This window comes from Neolamprologus multifasciatus, chromosome 15 (genome assembly GCF_963576455.1).
Source record: "Neolamprologus multifasciatus chromosome 15, fNeoMul1.2, whole genome shotgun sequence".
Classification (NCBI taxonomy): Eukaryota; Metazoa; Chordata; class Actinopteri; order Cichliformes; family Cichlidae; genus Neolamprologus; species Neolamprologus multifasciatus.
This window is the reverse complement of record NC_140453.1, coordinates 5,577,433-5,600,385: the sequence shown is the minus strand read 5'-3', so window position 1 is coordinate 5,600,385 and position 22,953 is coordinate 5,577,433. Positions and strand designations below refer to the sequence as shown.

Here is a 22,953-nt window from a genome sequence, read left to right as displayed (position 1 = left end):
TTTCTTAGGAGGAATTTGCTCTGCCAGCTGTGTGGAGACCTATTTTCAAAGTAAAAACTTCATCAGCGGGCACACAGTGAGTTACTATGCATGCAGGCTTGGCCGTGAGTCAGGCATTGGTAATTTCTGACTACCGGCCAAAAATGTAAAGTATATCCCATACTCCCTTGGTGCTTGTGACTTGGATGACTCCTCAGGTAGTTCACGGAAAAAGTAATTACAGCTAATTCAGCCATTAAATCTATTTTGAATCTATATGCTCAGGCCTATTTTATTTCCTGCAGTTTGTGTCAAATGCCATCCTTCTTGCCCACCAGATATGGGCTAACAATGATTCACTTCAGAAGGCAAAGTCCAGCAGTAATGTATCAATTTAAATAAAGTAACAGCATCCGGATAGAACCGGATAGAAAAAAAAAGGTGAGAACTGACTTACAGTAGTTAGTGAAACTGTTTCCACAAGTAGCTGGCTGATGACTTTTAAGGGGCAGCGAGATGGAAAAATACATGTTGTTCCATTTGAGGTTTACTCATGTGTGATGCCAACCAGAGCAGAATATTGTTGGAATACCAAAGCCATAACCCTCTCTAGCGTTTATTCTCACAGATTCACAGATACGCATGTCTCCCTGGACGACCACGGCCATGCGTTTTGCTGTGACGTCATCTGGACATTTGCTGTGTTTGAAAATGAACGCCAAGCCCAGAGAGACTTTCCCAAAATGTCAGATTGTCTTCTTTCATACCACACCCAACACCTCATGCACTAAAATGACTGACTAAATTTAGTGAAATGCCATACACCCAAAAATACAACAGTGGTGAGTGCATGTTATATTCATGAGCCCCTCTATGATGCTGCACATGCAGACGCTCTGCTCACAACGGGCTCCATAATTGCATTCACTCCCATGTCAGTGCACTGTAGTAGCATAAGACATCATGAATATAAAGGTTGCATTATATTCCACAAGGGAAGAAGAAGACAGCGAGGGGGTGGCGGTGGGCATAGAGTGCAGAGTTATCCACAATAGACAGATGGGGAGTTAAAGTCTAAGCTTCCCTAGTGGTTGCCCACTCTCGTCCGTATTGGATGGGTGATGCAAAGGTACAGTAATAAACAGAATGATTAGCAGCCAGCAGATGGAGGGTAAGCGACAAAGCACACACACTACCATATGACAAAATACCTCATTTTATTTATACTTGTCAGGACATTCAGCTGAATCGTATCCAAGTCCAGACTGCATAACTGTTTCCGAGCAGTCCTGACAACCCTGATATTTTTTCTTTTTAAATATTTTCAACAGCTCTGTCAGTTACTTGAGTTACTGTAAATCCAATGTCAAATTATTTCCAGAATTCCTTTTTTTTTCCTTTTCTTTCTTTTTTTTTTTTTTTACAAAAAGTGACAGCTAAAATAAATTAGACTACTCCACTTGCCTCAAGGTGCTTAAGAAATGGAAAAATTAACTGGACGCTCACTTTTAAATGACTTGCTGAATTTTAATTTAAGTATCTGAGAATGAAAGGACAACTTTTATTACGCCTTCCAAAATGAGATGTGCACAAAATTTTACAAAGACGGAAATATATCAATCAAGAGACGGTTTGATGTCCTGAAGACATAATAAACCCCCTGATCCCTCAATTTCCCTCAAAATGAAACAAATCGAAATCAGCCACTGGAAGAAAATGAGATCTGAAAGCTTACTTTTGGCATTGCACTAGTGAGGAAAATTTGATAGATGAAGTTAGATGAGATTAATCACTTAGATTCCAAAATTAAAAACTTCAGAATGGCATGTATCCAATATTAGCTCCAAAGAGCACATTGTTTATTTTCAGTTCCTTATCTGATAGCAAGATATTGACAGTTCGGCTAAACATCTGTAAAGCAAGGGGAAACCCCAGATATTGTTATAAGCATTGATCATGCTCAATCAGAATTTGGGCTTAGTCATTAAGGGAGTATAACTCTTAACAACTGCTTGGGTCTAGATGTCTTAAAAACCTGAAGAGGGCGCCAAACTACCCACTGCTGCTGCTCCAGCTGAGGAGAGACTTGCTGCTTCAAATTAAAATTTTCTGTCTCAACAAGTGGAGCATATTATTATTTCTTTTTCAATTAGCTATAAACAAAGATTTTACTCTTTTATTCATACGAATCACTTGTCACAACGCTAGATTCTGACTAGATTCTGACTAGATTCTGACTATTTTAACTTCGGTCACAAAATATCTGAAAGCAATCTTAGAAATCAGGTTTACTTTTATATATTTATGTAAAACACAATTAATTAATTATTATTAATTAATTAATATCATAATTGCGCAGACACCTCACTGGGTTTTGCTTCATATCCCTATGCCTGTTTGATCAGGGATCATACTGTTGAGCCTCTGTCTTTAACCATTTATCTGAAAAGTATACCATTTACTTCTCCACTGGGGAAAATATTACACTAATTAAAACCATTTAATTGAAATTGTGTTGCTAGGAAACAGCTTTTAGTCTCTGCATGCTCTTGATATTACCACTAACACTTAACAGGAAAAAAAAACACAAAACAATGAAGTGGGCTCATTCACAGTATAATATTTCCCGTACTTTGAAATAGTGTTTATGGCCACCTCCGTGTGACAATGGTGAAAGTGAAACACGTGTAAACGTGCATGATATGTCTTTTCTCACGCTCTCTTTAGAACACTTGTAGTCACTCTAACAGAATATCATCAAATTGAGATTTTCTCAATTCCCCCCGGAACTGCCTGCAGGACGCCCGAAGGGCCTATACCGGGACCCCATTTGGGAACCACTTAGCCCGAGTTCCTTAAAACTTAAAAAGTTGTGCGTTGCCAAAAAAAAAACAGTTCCCGAAAAAATGTCGGCATGTGGCAGAAGCATCACCAGCACCAGTAGGAAGAGCTGCATGCACCAGACTAACACAGACATCCCACTATTTCGGGCCAAAAGTAGTCTGATGTAGCAGATGAATGCTACATGACAGACAGCACCTCATCCACCCTGTCTGATAAAGGAGGCATGGTGAAACATGAGCAGGCGGCGGTGTAGACTGTGTGTTTGGGTGGTGATTGCAAAGGTCTGTCAAAGCTAGATCTCTTGAATTCCAATGCTTCCATCTCCCTCTCTCTCCTTCTCTCAGCATCCAGCAGCTGCGCCTCTCATGCCTTTCCTGACGCCGAGCGAAGCCTCCCATACAGATGAGCGCCTGGAAGCCACGCACCTCTTGACGTAGCTACAGACCGGTTGCGGTGCCACTCTGTCTCCGTAGCACGTATTGCGCAACGTGACCGCTGCTCAACTGGCACCACGGCGGGCACATCCGGCTCCCACCGTCGCCTAAAATCGCCAAAAAAGTGGTGTGGTGACGCCGAGACAACCGAAAGCATCGCCGGGGAGCTGTGGATAAACCATCCGGCTGCTCCTGACCGGTCTGGACCCTCCCCTCCCCTTGCCTTTCTTTCTTTTTTTTCTTTTTTTTTTGCCACCGGGAGAGATGAGTCGAGCGCGCGGCATCGGGGTGCAGTCGGGATGTGACTATGTGAGCGGGAGAGCCTCCACTGTATACAGCAGCAGCTGGACTACTTTAAAGCGCAGAAGGTGAAAAGTGACAAATCTGTCAGTGTTTTTATTATTATTATCATTATAATTACTATTCTCATTATTATTATTATTATTATTAAGCAGAGGAGGTGCTTTCGTTTGACAGCTCGCAGTCACCGCAGCAGTAAGCAGCAGCAGCAGCCGTGGAGAGAGCTATGTTCGTGGGTACAGAGCCGCAATCCGCTTGTAGTCGAAAGAACCTGCGTGTCCCCGCGGGTCTTTGCTAAAGTCTACGGAATCGGTGGAGCTCACCTACCTGCAGTGGAGGAGAGTTTTTTTTTTTCCAAGGCCAGGCTTTCTGCAGCCCCACTCCCCGCGCCTGCCTGCTTCTCCACGTCCTCCGTGGCGGTTGTGTCTCCGCGAGCGCTCCGCATTTTTTTGGGACTGCGTGACGCTTCCCATTAAACCGACCGTTACCTGACTCTGTTCTCCTGCTGCGCCCATACATACCTTTACAGCGAACAGTTGGCGGAGGGAGGGGTGGGGGAGTCGGGGTTCTAAATCAATCTTACGTGTGGATCGGAGCGGTGCCCGTGTCTATGCACCTCAGCCACACCGCCCCGGAAAGGACTTCTCGCTTTTGAGAGCTGGATATGCAGAGATTAACGTGAAAAGGATGGATCTAACTATCTGTGTTTTGGGGCTGTTGGCGCTCATCGTGGACGGCATCCGTTGTCAAGGAGTGTATGGTGAGTTTTTGCAATTTACTCCAAATGTGATAATGACCTTGTAAAATGGAAGGGAAAAAGTGGTTTCTCATAAATCGCCTATTGCAACCCCCTTTAAATTCACAAGGAGAAACGAATGAATGAAAGAAATGCAAAATCAGCTTGCGCCAGGTTGACAAAGCAGGTCTGAATGTCACGTTTGAATAAGGGGGGCTCCGAATGCCCCGAGGTTATACAGCAAATCGCGTGTGTAGCCAATCATGCACAGCCCCTTTTCTCATCCAATCCATCACTCACGGTGGTCGGTGAGCAGGCTAAATTTAGGAGGGAGGGGGGCATCCAGTGGATTGTTACAATGAAGCATGCTAGATTTTTGTCTCGAATCCTTTCGACTGCAGATGATTTGTTAGTTATAATTCAAACGGTGGACGTGGCAAGCACCTTACATTAGGCCAGATACATTTTTTTTGAATGTCATCCATTAAGGCTATAATCTGTTGAGCAGCGACACTTGGCACGCACAGTCATGAATGGTTTTCATGTGTGGTGGATCAGTCTGCCCACCTCTTTCGTATGTCTGTCTGTCTGAATTTGTCTCCCTCTCCCAATAAACACGCTTAGCAAGGAGCACACATTTCCGTCTGTGGTTGTGCAACCAGTGGCACAGATCATATCTCAAGTGAATCGTCATCCACAGAGCACCGGCAGCAGCAGCAGCAACAGCAGCACTCCGAGTGATTCATGCGCCCTAACATGGACTTGAGTTGGACAGCCCTGACCTCTCTGTAGTAACAGTGGCTGTTAGGGGACATTGTCAGGTCAAGTTAAGATGTGGGATTGTACGTTTCAGAGGCCGTTGCCAAGCGCTTCGAAAGATCTTTGTTGCCATGGTGTGTGAGTGTGAGCGCAGAGATGATGTAGCAAGAAAAGGTTACTGTGAGCATGACAGGAACAGTCATGGTGTTGCATCTGACCAATGACGCGCCAGGATTTTATCTGTTCTCTTCCTCTGGAGAAAGGAGGTAAATGAGATAATAAATCACAGCATATGCCCCAGCAGCCGTGGCATGACTGTTCATTTGCTTGTACAGTTATTCCAATTACCTTATTTCTCCCACACCTGACACCTGTTGGAGCGTTATTTCACATTGAATCACATCTGAAAATGCGAAGGGTGCGCACACACACACACACACACACGCACATCGATTTTATATCATCTTCAAACCTCAAAGCGGCACTCATTAAGCAGTCTCAGATTTGTACTTTAGGTGTTGTTGTTTGGAGTTAGCGAATTACTCGAGTTACGTATTAAGCCCGAGGGCAGAAGTTCTCATCAAACATTGATGCCCAAAGAAATCATTGCTTTTGCTCGATTCAATAACCACTAAAGCGGCCTTGCGAGATATATTCAGGTCAGGCAGGCGTTACACTGACTATCAAAACTGATGTCTGATCAAAGCTGTGGATTCTTGGTGTGAGCAAACAGTCCACGGTGCAGCATGTGCAAGCTCATTAGAAGGAGTCGTGGCCCATAGTGTTTGATATGATGTTGAGAGAGTGGTAGGTGTTGTGCAGCAGCAGAAGGGACCGGGTGGGTGGGGGGAAGGTGTAGCAGATGGAACTGTTTGGACATTCTGTGTTTGCATGTATGTTGTGCAGGCTAAAATGTTCCCCTGAGCTCTGTCAGGCCCCCCCGACTTTCCAAAATTTGTGTGCCTCAGTAAAGATTTGCATAAGTCTTGCTTTCTAATCCCACTAACACAGTAATGGGAGATGAGCTGCACAGGTGGAGATAGACAGGTATAGGTTCTCCATCTCAAACTGTTCTATTCTTTTGAATAATGACGAGGTGTCGACAAAAACCTCTAAACTATGCTTAAAGCAAGCTGCGTGCATCTCTTGGGAAGCGCTGTCAGTAAAAAAATCTATTGGTGAGGTTCAAAAGTCAACATTTATTATTGATAGTGGCAAAACATTTGCATGTCCCCGTCAATGTATGCACTGAAGGGTCTGATGCATGGAGGGTGTGGGAATTGTGCACCACAGGTGAAAGGCAGTGGGTGGGTGACTGGATAATGCGAGAAGGGTTGACACACGAAAGTAGCAGTTACCAGGATTTCACGAAAGCTTTCAGGCAGAGCAAAGCTTCACTGCGCTGCACTACATTTGTCACATCTTTGAAATTGGAGTAAAAAAACAAACTAATTAGCAATAGATATTCTTAGTTTCACATGGTGAACTGCATTTCAATATTCACCCCACTACATTTCATTATCTTCTTTTTGTTACACTCAAAGCATCTCCTATCTTTCCTTCCCACGATTTCTAAATTGACCCCAGTGCTTACAAATGGGACAATTTGCAAAAATGAGACTTTCAGCGATTAGTTTTATCCCTGAGCATCGCTGTACGTCATCATCGGCCGAGTAAATGGTGGAATCATGGTGTGGTAATGAAGAAATCACATACTAGTGTGTTAAGTGGTGCTGCCAGAGTCATTAAAGAGGATTGATGAAGGCTAGTCATCCCTCCATGACTTCAGGCCACAGTGGGAAAAGGAGACACCGCTAAAGTAGAACATCTGCTCCTCTCACTCCACTCCCTCCCTAATTCTTGCCTCTTTTTTTTCACACTTCTCCAGAAGATTGCTCCATTATGCCCATGTCTAATATTTGTTGCATTCCAGAGATCCAATAGGCCAATAACTGCTCCACCATCATAGCAAAATGGAGCTATCCCAATGCGTACAAACCTGGAAATATTCTCAAATGACATTAATGTGTAATGGCAACCAAGCTGTACTAAATAACAATATCAAAAGACTACAAGGGAACATGGCTCCTGTGATATCTCGGAAGTGTTGTTATGCGTGTTACTTTTTCTGGAGATGTTCTTCCTCAGTATGTTCTCTTTGCATCAAAGTCAGTCGGCGACAGCTTCCATGGGATGTGCAGATGTTCCCGATCTCGTTTGTGTTTTGCTACTTAAGAGAAAAAAGTTCCTGCTGCTTCCCCTCCCATTCCACTTCTCCCTCACTCGCTTCGCCTTTCTCTCCCCATTTCTCACTTGCTCTCCCTCTCTCTCGTTTGCATTGAAGTCCAACCAATTGGTGGGGTTTCTTTTCATGAGCCCCGGTTCAGACGCTTTGGCTTCTAAGCTATGCAAATGCATTCTGCCAGTGAAACTAAAGCCGTCTTTGTTGGTTCTCAGAGGCCTCCTCCACAGAGTCCTTCATCATTCCCTTGGATCGGGACCCTCACATTTCCCACCGTAATGAGACCACGGATAACTCTATCGTTTCTCCTCCCTCTCACTTTCTGTCTCTGCTTCCTTGCCTGTCTATCTCTTTCCTGTCTCTCCCCCCACTCTCTGGAGGGAAACTGTACGGATGGACGTCTACAGTATATGTGCTTCAATCAGTGGTAAAATAGGATATGCGGCTCAGTATAGCCCAGAACAAGCAGTCTGGTGCAGTGGAACTCTTTGCTGTGCACATTGGGGATTACTATGTACCCCTGGGTGGGGCTTCAGATAGCACCAACTTAATCAAACCGAATGTCAGTTCTCTTTGGACCCAGTCCTCTGAGATTGGCACTGAATATACAGTGCAGAGACAATGTTTGATCTTGAAGTCTGAAGCACTCCTGCCATACTCAGTTCTCACTGGATAATCCTTGACAGTTTTACTTTAATACCCTAATACAGTGCGATTAAGGTGAAACATGTTTTCCATTGTGGTGAATATTGGAAACCAGATTTCATAATCTCTCCAAATTCAAGTTAAAGCGGTGCTCCATCAAATACTATTCTTTTTTCACAGGTATTCTTATTATCAATTAGTATGCCTACTGGAGCAAGAGAGGGTGAGCAGATCTGATTTTTAGTATGGGTGAAAGTCCATCACCAAACCATACACTGCCTTTTGTAAATACACCTGAATGCCGATGCCTTTGAAGAAAAAAATGTAAAAATGCAACACACTGTCCATTTTTATGGAGTAACGCAATGGTTTTTCAGTGTCCTAGACTTTGGTTGGTCTGGATGTTGCTGGTTAAAGTTTTTGTTACTTAGCTAGCAGAGCATCAGGACTGAGACTCCTAAAGCAATTAATCAGTCCCAGCAAGCATTCATCTTGAGGAGGTTTTAAAATGTTGAAAACAGCAGTACTGTTATAGATGTGTGGTGCTAGGAGTATAAGACTCGTAAAAAAGCAATTACTTGGGTGCCTCTGATGTCTGATTTTTTTTTATCTTAGTACGACCTGCTCATATTGATTTTTGCAAATTTTGATTTTCTTTTTAAGAACTATAAATGACAGCAAATGCAACAACAATCAACTTTTCTTCACTGCCTAAAGAAATTATTAAACTTTGCAATCTTCCCCAAACTGCTCTAAGATACTTGATCATCTTTCACTTAAACAGCTTAAAATAAAGTGGTGTGTGAAGTGCTCCAAACCCACCTTTACCTTACAAATCTAACCTTACCAAACAAAAGCAGGTGCAACAGATTCCCACAAAAAACAAATATGAAGTAATTCCATCATTTTCCAGCATGTTTATAAATTCACCAGATAATAGAACATACTCTTTTCTCTTTTTCACTCACCTCCATAATTTTCCTCAAAACTGCTTTGATCCATTGATTGCTCATTCTGAGGCTTCTTGATAACTTTAGCTTTAGCCACTTTGCATTTGTTAGCTTATTTAAAATGGTTAAGTACACCCTGGTAAGGGTGATTTAAGTGATTAGCTGTGTTGTCAGCAACAGTTTGCTTTGTCGAACTTTGTATCTTTAATTACAGCAAGGAGCTTCCATTCTAATGACATGTTAGATGCTATGCCCATGTCGCGAATGCATGAAACAACCAGCTTGTAATTGAACATATGGGAGGCTGAGCAGACAGACATCAGGCCTCCCAGGTCACAAATCTGGGAGGAAAAACACAGAAAATCGACCCATTCCACTTCCTGTTCTATGTGTGGATATGACTAAAGTTTTGGGGGGTTTTTGTGGCTCGGAGCAGTGCTAATGTTTAGCTAGCAACATGTGATTATGACTGAGACTTCTCATGCAATTAATGAGTCCCAGCAAGTGTTTATCTTCAGGGTGTTTTAAAATGCTGAAAGCATTAGTACTCCTTTAGCTGTGCAATGCAAGGAGTACAGGAATAGTGACAAACTTATATTCTTTAAATTTATGAAAGATAAGAAATCAAATTCAGGCATTGGCTTTTATAGGGGGTTGTTGTAGAAACACTTAAATAACAGTGTAAAAGAAACCGAACAATTAACACTGTAAAACTATACTGTGTTTTAGATTACAATAGGTAAACTATAATAGCAGTTTAATGCAGAGTACTTTACTGTAACCAGATTTATTTAGTCCTTGCTGCCTACTGACCTGTCCTTCTTCCTTTAACATTGACTTGTTTTGCTTCCAATTCAAAGCTGGAGTAAGTTCTATGACATCAACGTGATGATCAATTTTATCAGACTTTCCGAGGCTTCAGAGCTGCAGGAGATATTCTTTTGTATTGAACTGTTTTTTGTTGCAGACATACCACTCATGTAAATCTCTGGATAGGCCCTTAAATTGTTTTTCGGTGACATGGCTCTTAGCTGTGAAGCCAAGAGGTCATGTTTGTTGCCTGTGGTTGTGATCCTGTGGGATGCATGTCTGTGTGCGCTCTCTGTGCCTCTTTTGGAAATTTTGAAAGATACTTTGCGTAGCTTGGCAGAAGGCAGAATTGGACACAGAGTTGTAAGCTTTAGGGTTGTACAGTAGTGGGGATTTTAACAGTATTGTCAACTACAACAATGTCCTCTGCACAAATAAGCAAATACTTCTGCATAGTTGAAAGCCAAGATAGAGTTGTGCACAGCCAGTAGGAATTGAATATGCTTTCAGTGTGGATGTTCATGGAGTGTAATATTTCTCTTCAAGATTTGTGATCCAAACTATAAAAAAATATATCTAATGTAGCTTTGGCTATTTTGCACGCATCATGAACAGCTGTAATACTCTCCTCCTCCTGCTTTGAGGATTTGGATAAGTTCAGGAACACAATTTACCTCTGGATCATTCAAGGCCAAATCCCTACCACAGACCAAAAGAAGCTTATTGTAACCTGGCTGGCTGCTTGAACTGTTAAGCCCACATCCCCAAACCCTGAGCTACTTTTCCTCCCCTACATAGTGCTGAGGACAGGAACCTGCTGCTAATGATGTTGTCCTCATTCATTCATTAAGATACTTTCTGGTGCATGTCTGGACCAACCTTTACTTTGTAGTTTATTTAATTATTCTATGCTTTTAATGAAGTCTTGCCGTCTAATCTGCAGAGAAGCCCCCACCCCTGCACTGAACCAAAACAGATATTTTCCTTTTGTCTCCTGACATTTTCATGAAGTGGTCATTTTTCACCTCGAATCATTAAAAACAAGATTGAAATCTTAAATGTCAAACTTTGGTCCTGCTAATATTACAGTGTTCAATAGCAAAGCTTTTATCTGTAGTGATTTCATTTCATGTAATAGTGTTAATATCCGCATGTCGACAGGCACATGGTTAAACTCAGATAAATTAAACCTACAATATCTTGGCTTTAGAAGCCAGACTGGTCAATAACTGTGGCGCATTTGCAACATGACGTATGACAGATGTTAATTCCAGAACAAGACTCTCTTTGGCAGTGCAGAATGCTCCCTTTTCTTTTCACCCCCGGTCTCTTATGCCGTTTACATGAGATAACTGGAACATCTGTGAAGGGACTGTCATTTAGACAGATGCAGGTAATTAATATTTAAATACTATTAACTACTGCAGTATTGACCAAAAGCAGTAGTGAGCCTAGAAAAGTAATCTGCCATCCTTGATGTGATTGCTTCGCAAAAAAGCCTTATAGTTAGATACGGAAGTGCAATATTTATTGTTCTTATGATTCTCCACATTTCTATGGTCTAAACACATCTAGTGACGCTAGTGGATAATATGTTTCCTGACAGTAATAGAATTTTATTTTGTATAATTTTGAGTATCAGGGTATGCTGACCATGTAATGCAATGTGACATCCCATGTTCCAGTCAGACAAGGACTCTTGATGTGATCCATCATCTTTCACGATGTCATTTCCTTTCTGTGCTATACTCAATACCTATAAAGTAAACAATGCCAACTGTTGCATATGAATGACACTGATCTGTAAATGTCATTTATGGCTCCAGTTTAAGCATAAAAGATGGAGATTTGCATGCACTGCTAGCGTATTCTGACACTGGCCTCATGCAAATCTGCTTTGAAAAATGATTCCTATTTTCTGCTCGCACTCTGGAATTGGATAAAAAAAAGAGAGGAGTTTTCTTTAGAGAAGGTGAGGGAGTGCTGCTGTTTTGCATTATCTCAAATCCCCTGCATACTGTTAGTCCACCCACAAAGGATGTTCCATAATGTGGTACCTGAGGATAGAAAAACTGCGTCGGACTGACATCTCCATCACCCATTCATTTTGTTTTGTTGCTATTTTTATTATTAGTGCATGGACTTCAATGGACTCCACCCATAAAAAAACAATTCTAGTAAGGCAGAGTGAATGAACACAGTTGTCAGTTTATAGAGCATTGCATTTCCAGAGTAAGCAGTCATAGTGGAGGGTCTTTACTGGAGTAAAAAATGCAACACTTCTCTCGAACATTTACAGTAAGAAGGAATAAACATACAACAGAATAAATATTACCACTTCCAAATGTGAGAGGTTACAACAACAAATCTACTATGGATGCAATCAGCTGTTTCCATTTCTATTATGAGAATAATATCTTAACTCTGGATACTTACTGATACCATGTATTGGTCTGATACCAGTGTTATCATAATGACTATACTTGTAAAGTAGAGTTTGAATCATACTTTGGCGAGTTAGGTAACATATGGTTCAACTTAAACATATTTATAGAATATAAATTAACACGAATGAATTAAAAGTATGGAAAAAATTATTTATTTATTTATTTGGTTCATAAAGACACTCATTAGGCTGCTGCACACTGCTGTTACTTGGAGTTGGGCTAGTTTTCCCTTTTTCGTGCACAGCTCTAGTTCCAACTAGTGTCCTTATAAGTTCTCTCAGAATGAACGTAAAGAGTAAATTTAATAAATAAATAAGTAAAGCCAAAATATGCAAGACAAGTGGTCCCCGTAAAGGTGGAAACAAACTTGTTTCAAAACACATAGTTGAGTACAAACAGGCTAAGAAGACTCAGGCAGAGGAGATGCTAGCAGCTTTTGATGCGCAACCCAAAAGGAAACAAATGACTCAGTTGAGCACTGCTGGAGCACTCGCTAGTTTGATTTGAAATTAGTGATGCATGGTGGAAACGAGGGGCTTTAAGTAGCTACTTAGTCTACTTTTATTCTTACATTTGACCCATGTTGCATCACTGGACATAATGCTGTGTTGCTGCTATATCACAGTAACACTGCTGCTAGCACCTTGTTCCAGTAGGTCCACACTTTGAATTCTGTCTGTCATTAATGACAATATCAGCAAAGAATAGGAAATGCTCTTCATTTACTTAGATATATAAATGCTACGCTCTTTAAGCTGAAAGTGTTGATAAAGCTGTTTAGTATTTTTCCCTACAGTATATCGTTATAGATATCATGGCAGATTTTCTTTAAATATTGTTGAGGATATATCGCCCACCCCTACCGAACATACAAATAAAGGCCGTTGGCCTTGCTTGGAATACCTCAGAATTACTGACCTTTTGCTGTTAGCTTTTCCTGTGCTACATTAGCCTCTGCCATTAGCTGCTGCTGTGAGATAGTGATCAGAACTAAACTGAATGGATCGGCCCATAAATTGACTCCACGTCACCAATATCACGGTCAGAATTGTTTCGGTTTTCTGCAAAATGGATCAAAAGCTCTGACTCACAGCTAAGTGAATCATTCATCTCACACTGTATTTGCTTTGTTGTATCTGAAATTAAACTCATTAGCTGAGTTTAGTTAATCACACTCCACACTGAATTAAATTTTTTCTAACATATACTCATGACACAGTTTGTCTGTTATATGCTTTGCAGCTTGTTCAGCTCATGAGTGCTGTATGCTGCATAGGGATAGATAAACAAGACCAGATGCATAGTGAGGAGCTGTAACTGTATATGGTGCATGTTGATAAGAACAGATGAAAATACCCCTTTACCCAGGTTTGGAATTTGTGCATAAATGGAAGAAACAGATGTATTTATGCTTCCAGAGAATGAGACAAAGTGACTATTATTGCAAAAGACTGTGTCAAAATTCATTTTGTACATGGATAATTCATGGGTTTTCAATATCACATGAGCTATAACAACTGCTAACATTATACTGCTATTATATTTGCTAAGCCTGCAAATACAGTATATTTTTAAGATGTATTCAGCGACTTGGCTTTCAAGCTCTTTTCACTCTGAATGTGTTTTTATATCTTGAGTTATCATTTCCACGATTGGCATCACTTCAAATTACAGAGAATTATACATGTTACCCAGCTTCAAAGTGACGCGAATGATGAAAGCACCTCATTGAATATGAATGACTCCTGTCTCAAGTTATGCATCTTGCTCGATTGAATTGTCTTTGTTAAGACAAACTGGCAGACCTACATTTACACACATGAAGTACAAATCACTCAGCAATCCCAATAGGTGGCTTACAAGAGCAACAGAGATCCTTTTAGCAGCACTGTGGAGGAAATTAAAAAAAAAACCAAAAACAGAAAGCCAGGGAAGGATTGGTACGTTGTGGCACCCACAAGAGGCTAATGCCAACCTTCAACTATGTCACTTCAGCCCACACAGGCATCCTTCCTAAGTGCTGCTCCTGTGAAGTGATGTCTGTTGTCATGGTGACAGTATGTGAGCCTGGCATTGCACGTCCTCTGACTTCACCGCTGCCTTCCTCGCTCGCTTCTTCCTTCCCTCTCTCCCTCGCAGCCTACCCACATTCTCTCCTTCCCCTCACATGCCAGCAAATCAATCGCTGAAACAAATGTGAAGTGATTGCAGAAGCGCAAGCTTCTCGCAGCATCCTTACAATTGCGCAAGAGAGCAGATAAAATTGCTGCGTGGCGTGGAGTGGGTCGGGGGAGCGGGGGTGGTGGCGGTGTTGGGAGGGGATGATGAGGCGAGGGTGGTGGTGGTGGTAGAAGGTTGGGTTGGTGGGGGTGTTGAGACAGAGTATCTTCAAAATTCAGCACCGTTTCATTGCTGATGCAACTCTAGGATGGAGCTTAGTTATCTTTTTAGAAAAGACTGCTTAAGCTTCTCTGACAAGAAGGAACAGTAGCAAAGTACCTTTGTTGACAATGATGACTTCAGTAGTTTCACTTCAGAATAAATGCCAAACATGCCATGCAGCGCAGAAGGGGGGGCCTTCCTATAGAGACGACTTTGCATAAAACTCCTAACAACTCTTCTCCCCACCTAATAGTGCAAATGCCTTTTTCCCCTCTTCTCTTAAATGTAGGCAGTAACCTCCTGGCAAAAGGAGACCGAGCCTGTGGAGTCGTACTGTGTCTCTGCAGAGGCACTGTGAAATTTTAACACAGATGACCGTGCAGTTTGTGTGAGTGTGGGAGGATGTGTACTCATTTTCTGTGTGCGTGCGTGCTTTTTCATCTATCTAGGGCAACACTTTGCTGAGATATTAATTTAGCAGTGTGATTTATGACCATGTTCACACATCATTCTGTCGAAGCAGGACTCATCATGGATGGCGAACGTGCCTCAAAGTGCCTGTGAACGTGTGATTTAGTCATTATGTATGCTTTTGCACTCGCTTTTATACTTACTGCACCTCCCACCATTTTTAAAAGGATATCCAACTGAGTGCTAAGCCCTTTTTTGTTATTTAGCTTTCTGTGTATCCCTCAATAGTATCTAAAAACCTTATTCTTCTAACAGAAATTCACGATGTAATAACTAATCTCTTTAGCGCCATGCTCTCTTCATCTCTCCACCAGACACAGTATATCCCAGAGGCTGTTATACCCATGGGGATAACCTCAAGCCGTGCACTGTCAGTTAATGGCTTCCTATGCCAAAGCAAGCAAAGTCATCTCTAGTACGCGAAGCACTTCTTCATTGAGATTTTGTTCAGTGGAAAAAGGTGGAGGAAGGAAGGTGTAATGCAGATCTCGCAGAGTTTTTGCCCAGTCCTGCACGTCTGCTGTCTTCCCTCGTGTTTATCCTGAACACTTCTGCAAAGGCTTTGCTCAATTTAAGTGTAGTAGCCACGCATCAGCTGTTCAGAACAAGAAATGCCCAGAATCTGAGAAAAACTAGTTGACTCGTGCTGTCAGCAGCGCCCACTTAGAAATCCAAGATCTGTGCTGCAGTAATTAGCGGCGGCTCTTGAACGAGTCTATATGTGTCTGTTCAGCATCACATGTGCTTCTTTTTGGAGAGCTTGCAGTTTCTTTGGCCAGTTCAGATTTTTGACATCAGGTCAGAACCTACAGATTTAAAATTTCTTGTTCTGTACCCCAAGAAACCCTACCTGCTTCTTCTGTGTAATTATCAATAAATGTTCATGATTAAACTTTTTTACTAACTAACTTCCAATTTGTTCATATCTACACTTGTTAGAAAGCCTGCTGTAACTCTCGCTCAAACAAATATCAAAATAAATGCTCCCAATTGTCGATTTTCTATATAAATAAAACTAATAACTGCAGTATATTCCACTTCATCTAACATGAACAACATGTCTGCATCTCTCTGTAATTAACCTAGACCACCAAAGCATTAGTCTGCTCTTCTGTGCCACTATGTTCAGCTTTTATGGGCACTTGAAACAATACTGAATGAGCTGAACAGGCTGTGTTAGAGCTGAGGCAAATAAATGTTGAATAGCATTTACTTTAGATGAAATTATTGCGTTGCAGAAAAGCTAAAGGAGGAACCAAGAGTGACTATATGAAGGTTGGTAAAGCCTTAGAAAACAAGGAAGAGTGCATCAGATGATGCACATGCGATTTAGTGGCTATTGCACTTACATTTAGAGAAATGATGTCAAATGTTGTTTCAAGAAATAAACATCACAGGTTTGCATTTACTGCATTTCTGTATAGCATATTGCTACCAATTATCAAAGCTGTTGTCTGCACTGCTGCAGCCTGTAGTTACAGTCACATGATAAATAAGGTTTTCACAAGACTCTGTTGGAGCTTTGCTGCTCTCCTCGGGTTTGTTGCCCTGTTGTATTGCCCATTCTGGGCTATACTTTAGCTGTTGGACAGATGCATTAAAATTTGACTCTAAAATACTTTGGTATACAGAGGAGTTGTTGGTCAACTCAATGACTATAATGTGCCCAGGTTCTGTGGCTGCAAAGCAGGCCTAAATGACAGCTCCTGCATCACTGTGGGTGTTAAGAGTTTGTGCTAATATGCTGTTTGGTTTTAGCCAAACATAGTGCTGTCCATTTTGTCCAAAGAACTTAGTTCCATAAGATCTGTGATTTGTTCAGATTCAGCTTTGTAAACCTAAGCCGTGCTGCCATGTGCTTTTAGAGAGAATAGGCTTTCTCCTGGCAGGCCTTCCAAACAACCCATACATGTTCAGTCTTTTTCTAATTGTGCTGTCATGAACTTTAACATTTAACATGCTAACTGAGGCCTGTAGAGTCTAAGATATAGCTCTTTGACTTTTTGGAGCATTGCAGATTATGTCTTGAGGTGACAGTATATTTGCCACTGCTGGAACGATTGTGGGTTTGTGTTAGCGCATACCTGAATGCTCCACACTAGCAAACTGGCAAGACGTCAGCTTTTATAGAGGACCTCACACTCACTGATGATCAGGTAATCAAGTGCATTTGCTTAACAACACCTGACTGCTTAATTTTGCTCTGGATTGCATAGAAACCTTTTTTCACATGACTGTATATTTCTGATGAGGTGATCATACTGGGCACAGGGTAACAGACTCTGATGTACATGCATATTTGATGCTGATTTCTTAAAATGTTAGCAGTTATGGCGAATTCCTGTTTCACAGAGATCAACATAGAGAATGTCGTGCATATATGAAACAGTGAGAATCAGTTGAATTCAGAGCCAAACAGAGTTTTTCCAGTCTTAAGAAATACCAACCTCACTTGCCCAAATATGTGAATAGAGAGACAGTTGGTAGTCCTTTTTACTTGTCTTTCATGTCCGTTAGATGTGTTTAATCTTAAGCTGACTGAAGCCTAAAGGAAGCCTCCTCAAATGCCGTGTTCAAAGCTTGAGCTGACCTCCTGGCCTTATTTTCATCATTTCTGCTTCTCCCAGATTCCCTCCTTTGCTTTTTCCCTTGTTTACAATAATATTACTCCTTTTTTATTCAGCGTACTTCCTAAGAATAAGAAACGGTCTTGTTCGAGCTTTCTAGCGCCTCTTCAGCCATGTGATTACCATGCGATGGTTGCTAAAATATATGTTGGAGCACAGTTTATATCTGTCTGTCTTTTGGTTGTAATCAAAGGTCTCTCCGCTAAGCAGAAAAGCTTCCCTCAACAGCGTTTTTTTCTTTCTTTCTGATGCTAACAGCCAGACTCACCGAGGATTTTATCCTCCAAGCTCAATTGGGGGTTAGCTTGATTGTGTGAAATTGCAGATCAATAGTCGATTTGATTGTTTAGGGACTGCTGTGTCAGTCCCAAGTTCTTCAAGAAGAACATCAGTATTTGCTCTCTGCATGCATATGTTGCTTTTACTTTGCATTTTAGTGATTTATTCTAAAAAATAGTCAACATAGATTCCCAGCTGATTTTGACCACAGACTTTCGATATCCATATTACCTGCAGGATTGAAATAAATGTTAATGCGTGCCTCTTTTTGTTATGTTGTAGGTGTATTAATCAAACGCATCTAGTGTATTTCCCTGTGGTGACACAGGTGACTTAACACTACACAGAGATTTATCAGCTTCACTAAAGGAGAAGTGGTGCTCTAGGCCATTTCATGTTATTAAATGAAATGACTAATCTTGTATAATTAAAAATATACTACAAAATCAATTTTATTGGATGGTCTGGTGGAATGTGATTTCCCTCTTGCCTTCGGGACCCTGTTTCAAAGTAAAAGGAAATATTAAAATCATTAACTAGTGTAGGTAGATGTAATAAAAAATATACTGAATTCTTTAATTCCAGGATGTTGTGATTTAAATGAGTTGAGTTTTGCTGGTTTCTGTGCTCGGTGTGCTGATGTGGGACCATGTAGTTCTTAAGTTTGTTATTAAGTTTGTAGTTAAGTTTGTTGATGTGGATATTAACCCTTTAAAACCGGTCGGAGCGGGCACGCTCTGTTCTGCGTAACTATTTTTAAATCCCGGTAGCTCTGCAACCACGTGAGCTAGTGCAATAATTTTTTTTGCATATGAAACAGGAGGAGTTGTACTTACATCTAATGCCATCAGCTTGTCCTCGGTCACAGTTTCCTTCCACATAAAGCTTTGCAAAAACTGCATAAAAAGCGCTTGCAGGAACAAAAACATAATATTCCAGAAACACGCTTTGCCGATCCAATCAGCTGTTTGTAACATTTCCTACGTTGGAATAGACGTCAGCGCGAACTTTCGCATGTCCGCCATTACCTGCCTGAAACCAGAAGTGACGCCATTTTTGCGGAAATGTAGTTTTTTACCATCAGGGCCTCGTGAGCCTTTACTGGTGTTTTTAAAAGTTATGTTTGACTTTATGACTTTCTGTGTCATTTCTGGGATGCTTAGGACTCATATTGCACTGCTGGAAATAGTTTATTTTGATCCATATGCTGCTTTTTCTGCAAATTTGCATTATAATATTTATTTTCGTTTTTCCTGCAGTATATATAAATTGGTGTATTTCAAAAATAAAACTATGAAGACGCTCAAAATAAATGTCCTGTGGTGGGAAACTATTTTGTGCAACTTTTTTGTATTTACAGTTTTGAGGGATAAGCCTCTTAAATTTCTCTAACTAGAAATATATGTTAAAAAAACAAAAACGATTTTCAATTTTTTTGTAGTTTATTGCACTTTTTTTGCAATTTATGTAATTACTATGCACTTAATGCATACATATTATTAAAATTTGGGTTATAATGGTTGTATTGATGTATAGCAACTTGAAATGCTCCCAAAAATGGCTCCACGGCATGTAAAAATATAATATAAGCTCTGGCGGACTTGGTTCTATGGTAGGTCTTAAAGGGTTAAACAGCTAGAAATCCCTGCTTCTGCCACAAGAACCGAAGACTTCAAAACAGCTTATAAATCCGCCAATAAACCTCAACGTATTAGTGGATGTGCGGCTCCTCTTGGCTCATCAGAGGAGTCCATGCAAATCTGGTAATAGAGTCTCTGAATGCATTAGTAATGCTCTCCAAAGAGGTGGGACCTGGGTGGTGTTTCCATATTGCTATCCATATTTATATCATAAGCCACATATCAACACATGCTGATAATATTCATGAATTCTGTAGCTAGTGATCCAGCTGAAGCAGGATAGCAAAATGTGGCTGCCCCCCCTCTCTGCGGTGAGTGCCTCCTGTAGTGGGTGTCTTACATGTTGATGTATGTGTGGGTGCACGCGTGCACTTTTGCGAATGTGTGTGTCTGTTGTTGTGTGCGTTCCCCGTGGATTTCTATGATGCTACCGAGGTAATTGGATGTGTGACGCCCACCAAAAATCCCCTTTAGCCCTGGGCAAGCGCTCTTTCAATCCCAGCATGCCTCTGTGGAAAGCACAACCCAAAGGAAGGCTTATTCTTTCAACTGGCAAACATCAAATGGTTCCCTGTTCTCTCCATCACAGGCTCTGTCTCTCTGCTCTGCTGTAGCGTTAGGGGAAAGCCCATTAACATGTAATGACAAGACCGTACACATGCGTGGCAGTCGTAGAGGAACACGGAGCTGAGGGTGCACACTGTGCTCGCCACAATTTTCCTCGTTAATAAGCGTTGATTTTTTTTTAGTGACAGCTGTTAGGAAGATTGGGGAAATTATTGTTCACTTGTGGAGCAGATACAGCTTTAGGGCAGAAGCTCGAAAGTATGAGGGGAAGTTAAACTGTCCCTGATGGGTGGAGATGTGCCTAAGCCATGGAAGACCATCAGAATTTAATTAAGGCAGTTTAGCTGCTGTAGTTTGAACTTTGATTATGTAAGGAATGATTAATGCATCAATAATAGCTTCTAAACAAGCAGCTGAATGAGGATTTAAGTTATTTGCAGTATTGTGTTGTAATACTGGATACTCCTGTGGAGATGAGCTGCTGTGTTTGAGGCACAGACATGGCACGTTCAGTTCTTACAGCTGGTATATTTAAGGATTGCAGCTACAGTTATTTTCATCCAGGGTCAGGAAGTGAAACTGCATAGGCATCATTAGTGTTTTTAATGCTTCTTTATGCACCCCTTCATTATCTTCTTTCTCTTCTTCACTCCTGATACCACATTTGCTTCATCAAAACTGGCAAAGATGATCTTCAGGCAAAGCCTCACAAAGGTTGTCATATGGATTTTTGAATGCATCGGTTGTCGCAGCCACTTGAATTCTGCGGCAGAGCTGCCAAAAAGGAAATGAGGTCACATCTTAGCAACGCTTTGATCTGTCAAAGCCAAAGTATATGGAGTTGGAGGCTCATTTGGAGCAAGCACAAAAAGGAATTAAAAAGTACAGCGTTTTGCATGATAGCTGTTAGTATTTTTTCACTGACTGATTCTTCTGTCTGATAATACTGTGGGAGGTGTCATCCATGACCGCCAAATAGGACTTTAGAGTTTTTCAAAATGTCACAAAATTAATCAAGTGAATTTTAGATTGTTTAGAATGTAAACAGGAAGTGAGGTCATACCTCAGAAATTCACAAAAAGGCCAAATTGGGTGTAAAAAATGTGTAATTTGACCCTTCAACAAGTAACATAACTCTAAGAGTCATTTTTTTTAACTTTTTTTCAGTTTGAATCCAAAAATGGCAAAGATGCATTGTTCTTCTTTTTAAATCCAGCATATTATTCATAGTTGAGAATGAATGACTGCCTTCTAGAAGATGCCATAAACTGCATTTGCAAAAGCAGAAAGATTAAGAAGCTGAAGAACGATCAGTAAGGAAAGACAAACGCTACTGATGCCTACACAGCTTTGCCGCTTAGCCCCGAATTAATTACAAAACAGTTTTTGATAAACTTCTTCGACTAATTGAGATTTAGGTGATGTTCATCTTTTGCTTCAGTTGTCATTGATTTCATTACAAAGTAGTCTGGACTCAACATTCAAATTTACAAGGCTTTCTTTCCCTTTGTGGTTATTAATGTTAATCCCCTGTGTAGTACACAGTGTGGGACGTTTCTTTAGTGTACCAGAGCTAGTTTTTTAACCTGAAGGTTGATTAATAATGCATGACAAAGAGGGGGTCATAATAGGGTTGCTTACTCAGGAGGATTCCTTGTTTAGGAAATTAGATTTTAACTGCAGGTGAATATTAATCCTTACAGTAATTCTCCTCATTAGATCAAGCACACATATGAGCATGGCAAAAAGAAAGCGCAAACTCTTTAAAGTCTACAGTTTTACAAATCAGAGCATAAAAAAAGTAAATACTACCTCAGACGAACAACAACACGTGTCATATAACAGCATGTCATTATTTTATTAGAGCTCTTTCAAATTTAATAAACAAGTGTCTTCAGTAATCAAATCTAGCTTTTACCAGCTGCGCCTTATTGCTAAGGCTAAGCACTATGTCCCTCACAAAGATCTTGAAAAGCTCATTCATGCTTTTGTGACTTCTAGATCGGATTACTGCAACTCCCTCTACTTTGGTCTTCACTCCGCTCTCCTTCATAGACTTCAGCTTGTCCAGAATGCTGCGGCTCGCCTTCTGACTGGCACTAGAAAGCATGCCTCTATCACCCCAGTTCTGACTGATTTGCATTGGTTACCCATAAAATATCGCATCGAATTTAAAATATTGTTGCTCACCTTTAAAATTATAAATAATTTAGCCCCTCGTTATCTTGCAGATCTTCTTAGTCTATATGTCCCTGGGCGAAGCCCTCAGGTCTTCAGCCCAATTACTCCTGGCTCAGCCTAGATCTAGACTTAAATCTAGGGGTGACCGTGCTTTTGCCCTGGTTGCACCGAATCTGTGGAACAACCTTCCTATCGCTATCCGTGCATCAGACTCCGTTTTCTCTTTTAAATCCCGTTTAAAAACTCATTTATTCAACATAGCTTTTCCATCTAGTTAGCGTCCCTGTTTTATATTTGGTTCAATTTCTTATTTATGTACTTTATCTTTTAGCTATATCTGTTCTTAGTAACTTTGTTCTTATTTTCCCTTTTATTGTTGTATAATTAGTGCCCTTAACCTGATGACATATGTGGTACTTTGTTAATAGTCTTTTATTTATTGTCTTAATTTTCCTGTTTTTATTGTAAATCACTTTGGTGTACCGCTGGTCTTTTAAATGTGCTATACAAATAAAGTTGTATTGTATTTATGTAATAAAAACTAAACCAAAATACAGAATCAGTGAGGTCCTGCTAACCAAATGTGCTTGATTAACTGATCGTCATTACGTTGGAGTCCCTGTCCTGGTCTGATGTGCTTTAACTCGGTGAAAACGAGGA

The 22,953-nt window shown here is 40.8% G+C and overlaps 1 protein-coding gene across 8 annotated transcripts in view; it reads left to right on the top strand.

Annotated features, from left to right (window-relative positions):
• The first annotated feature begins 3,022 nt into the window (after positions 1 to 3,022).
• Positions 3,023 to 22,953, top strand: part of LOC146501387 (MAM domain-containing glycosylphosphatidylinositol anchor protein 2) — a 221,727-nt gene continuing 201,796 nt past the window's right edge. For 2 of the 8 annotated variants that reach the window (XM_085133646.1, XM_085133644.1), the window contains exon 1: positions 3,028 to 4,317. In XM_085133646.1, coding sequence (XP_084989772.1) covers positions 4,245 to 4,317 — 73 coding nt within the window. In that variant the 5' untranslated portion in view covers positions 3,028 to 4,244. Of the gene's footprint in view, positions 4,318 to 22,953 lie in introns of all 8 variants that reach the window. The other 6 variants (XM_085133641.1, XR_014869519.1, XR_014869520.1 and 3 more) reach the window with 6 other exon arrangements.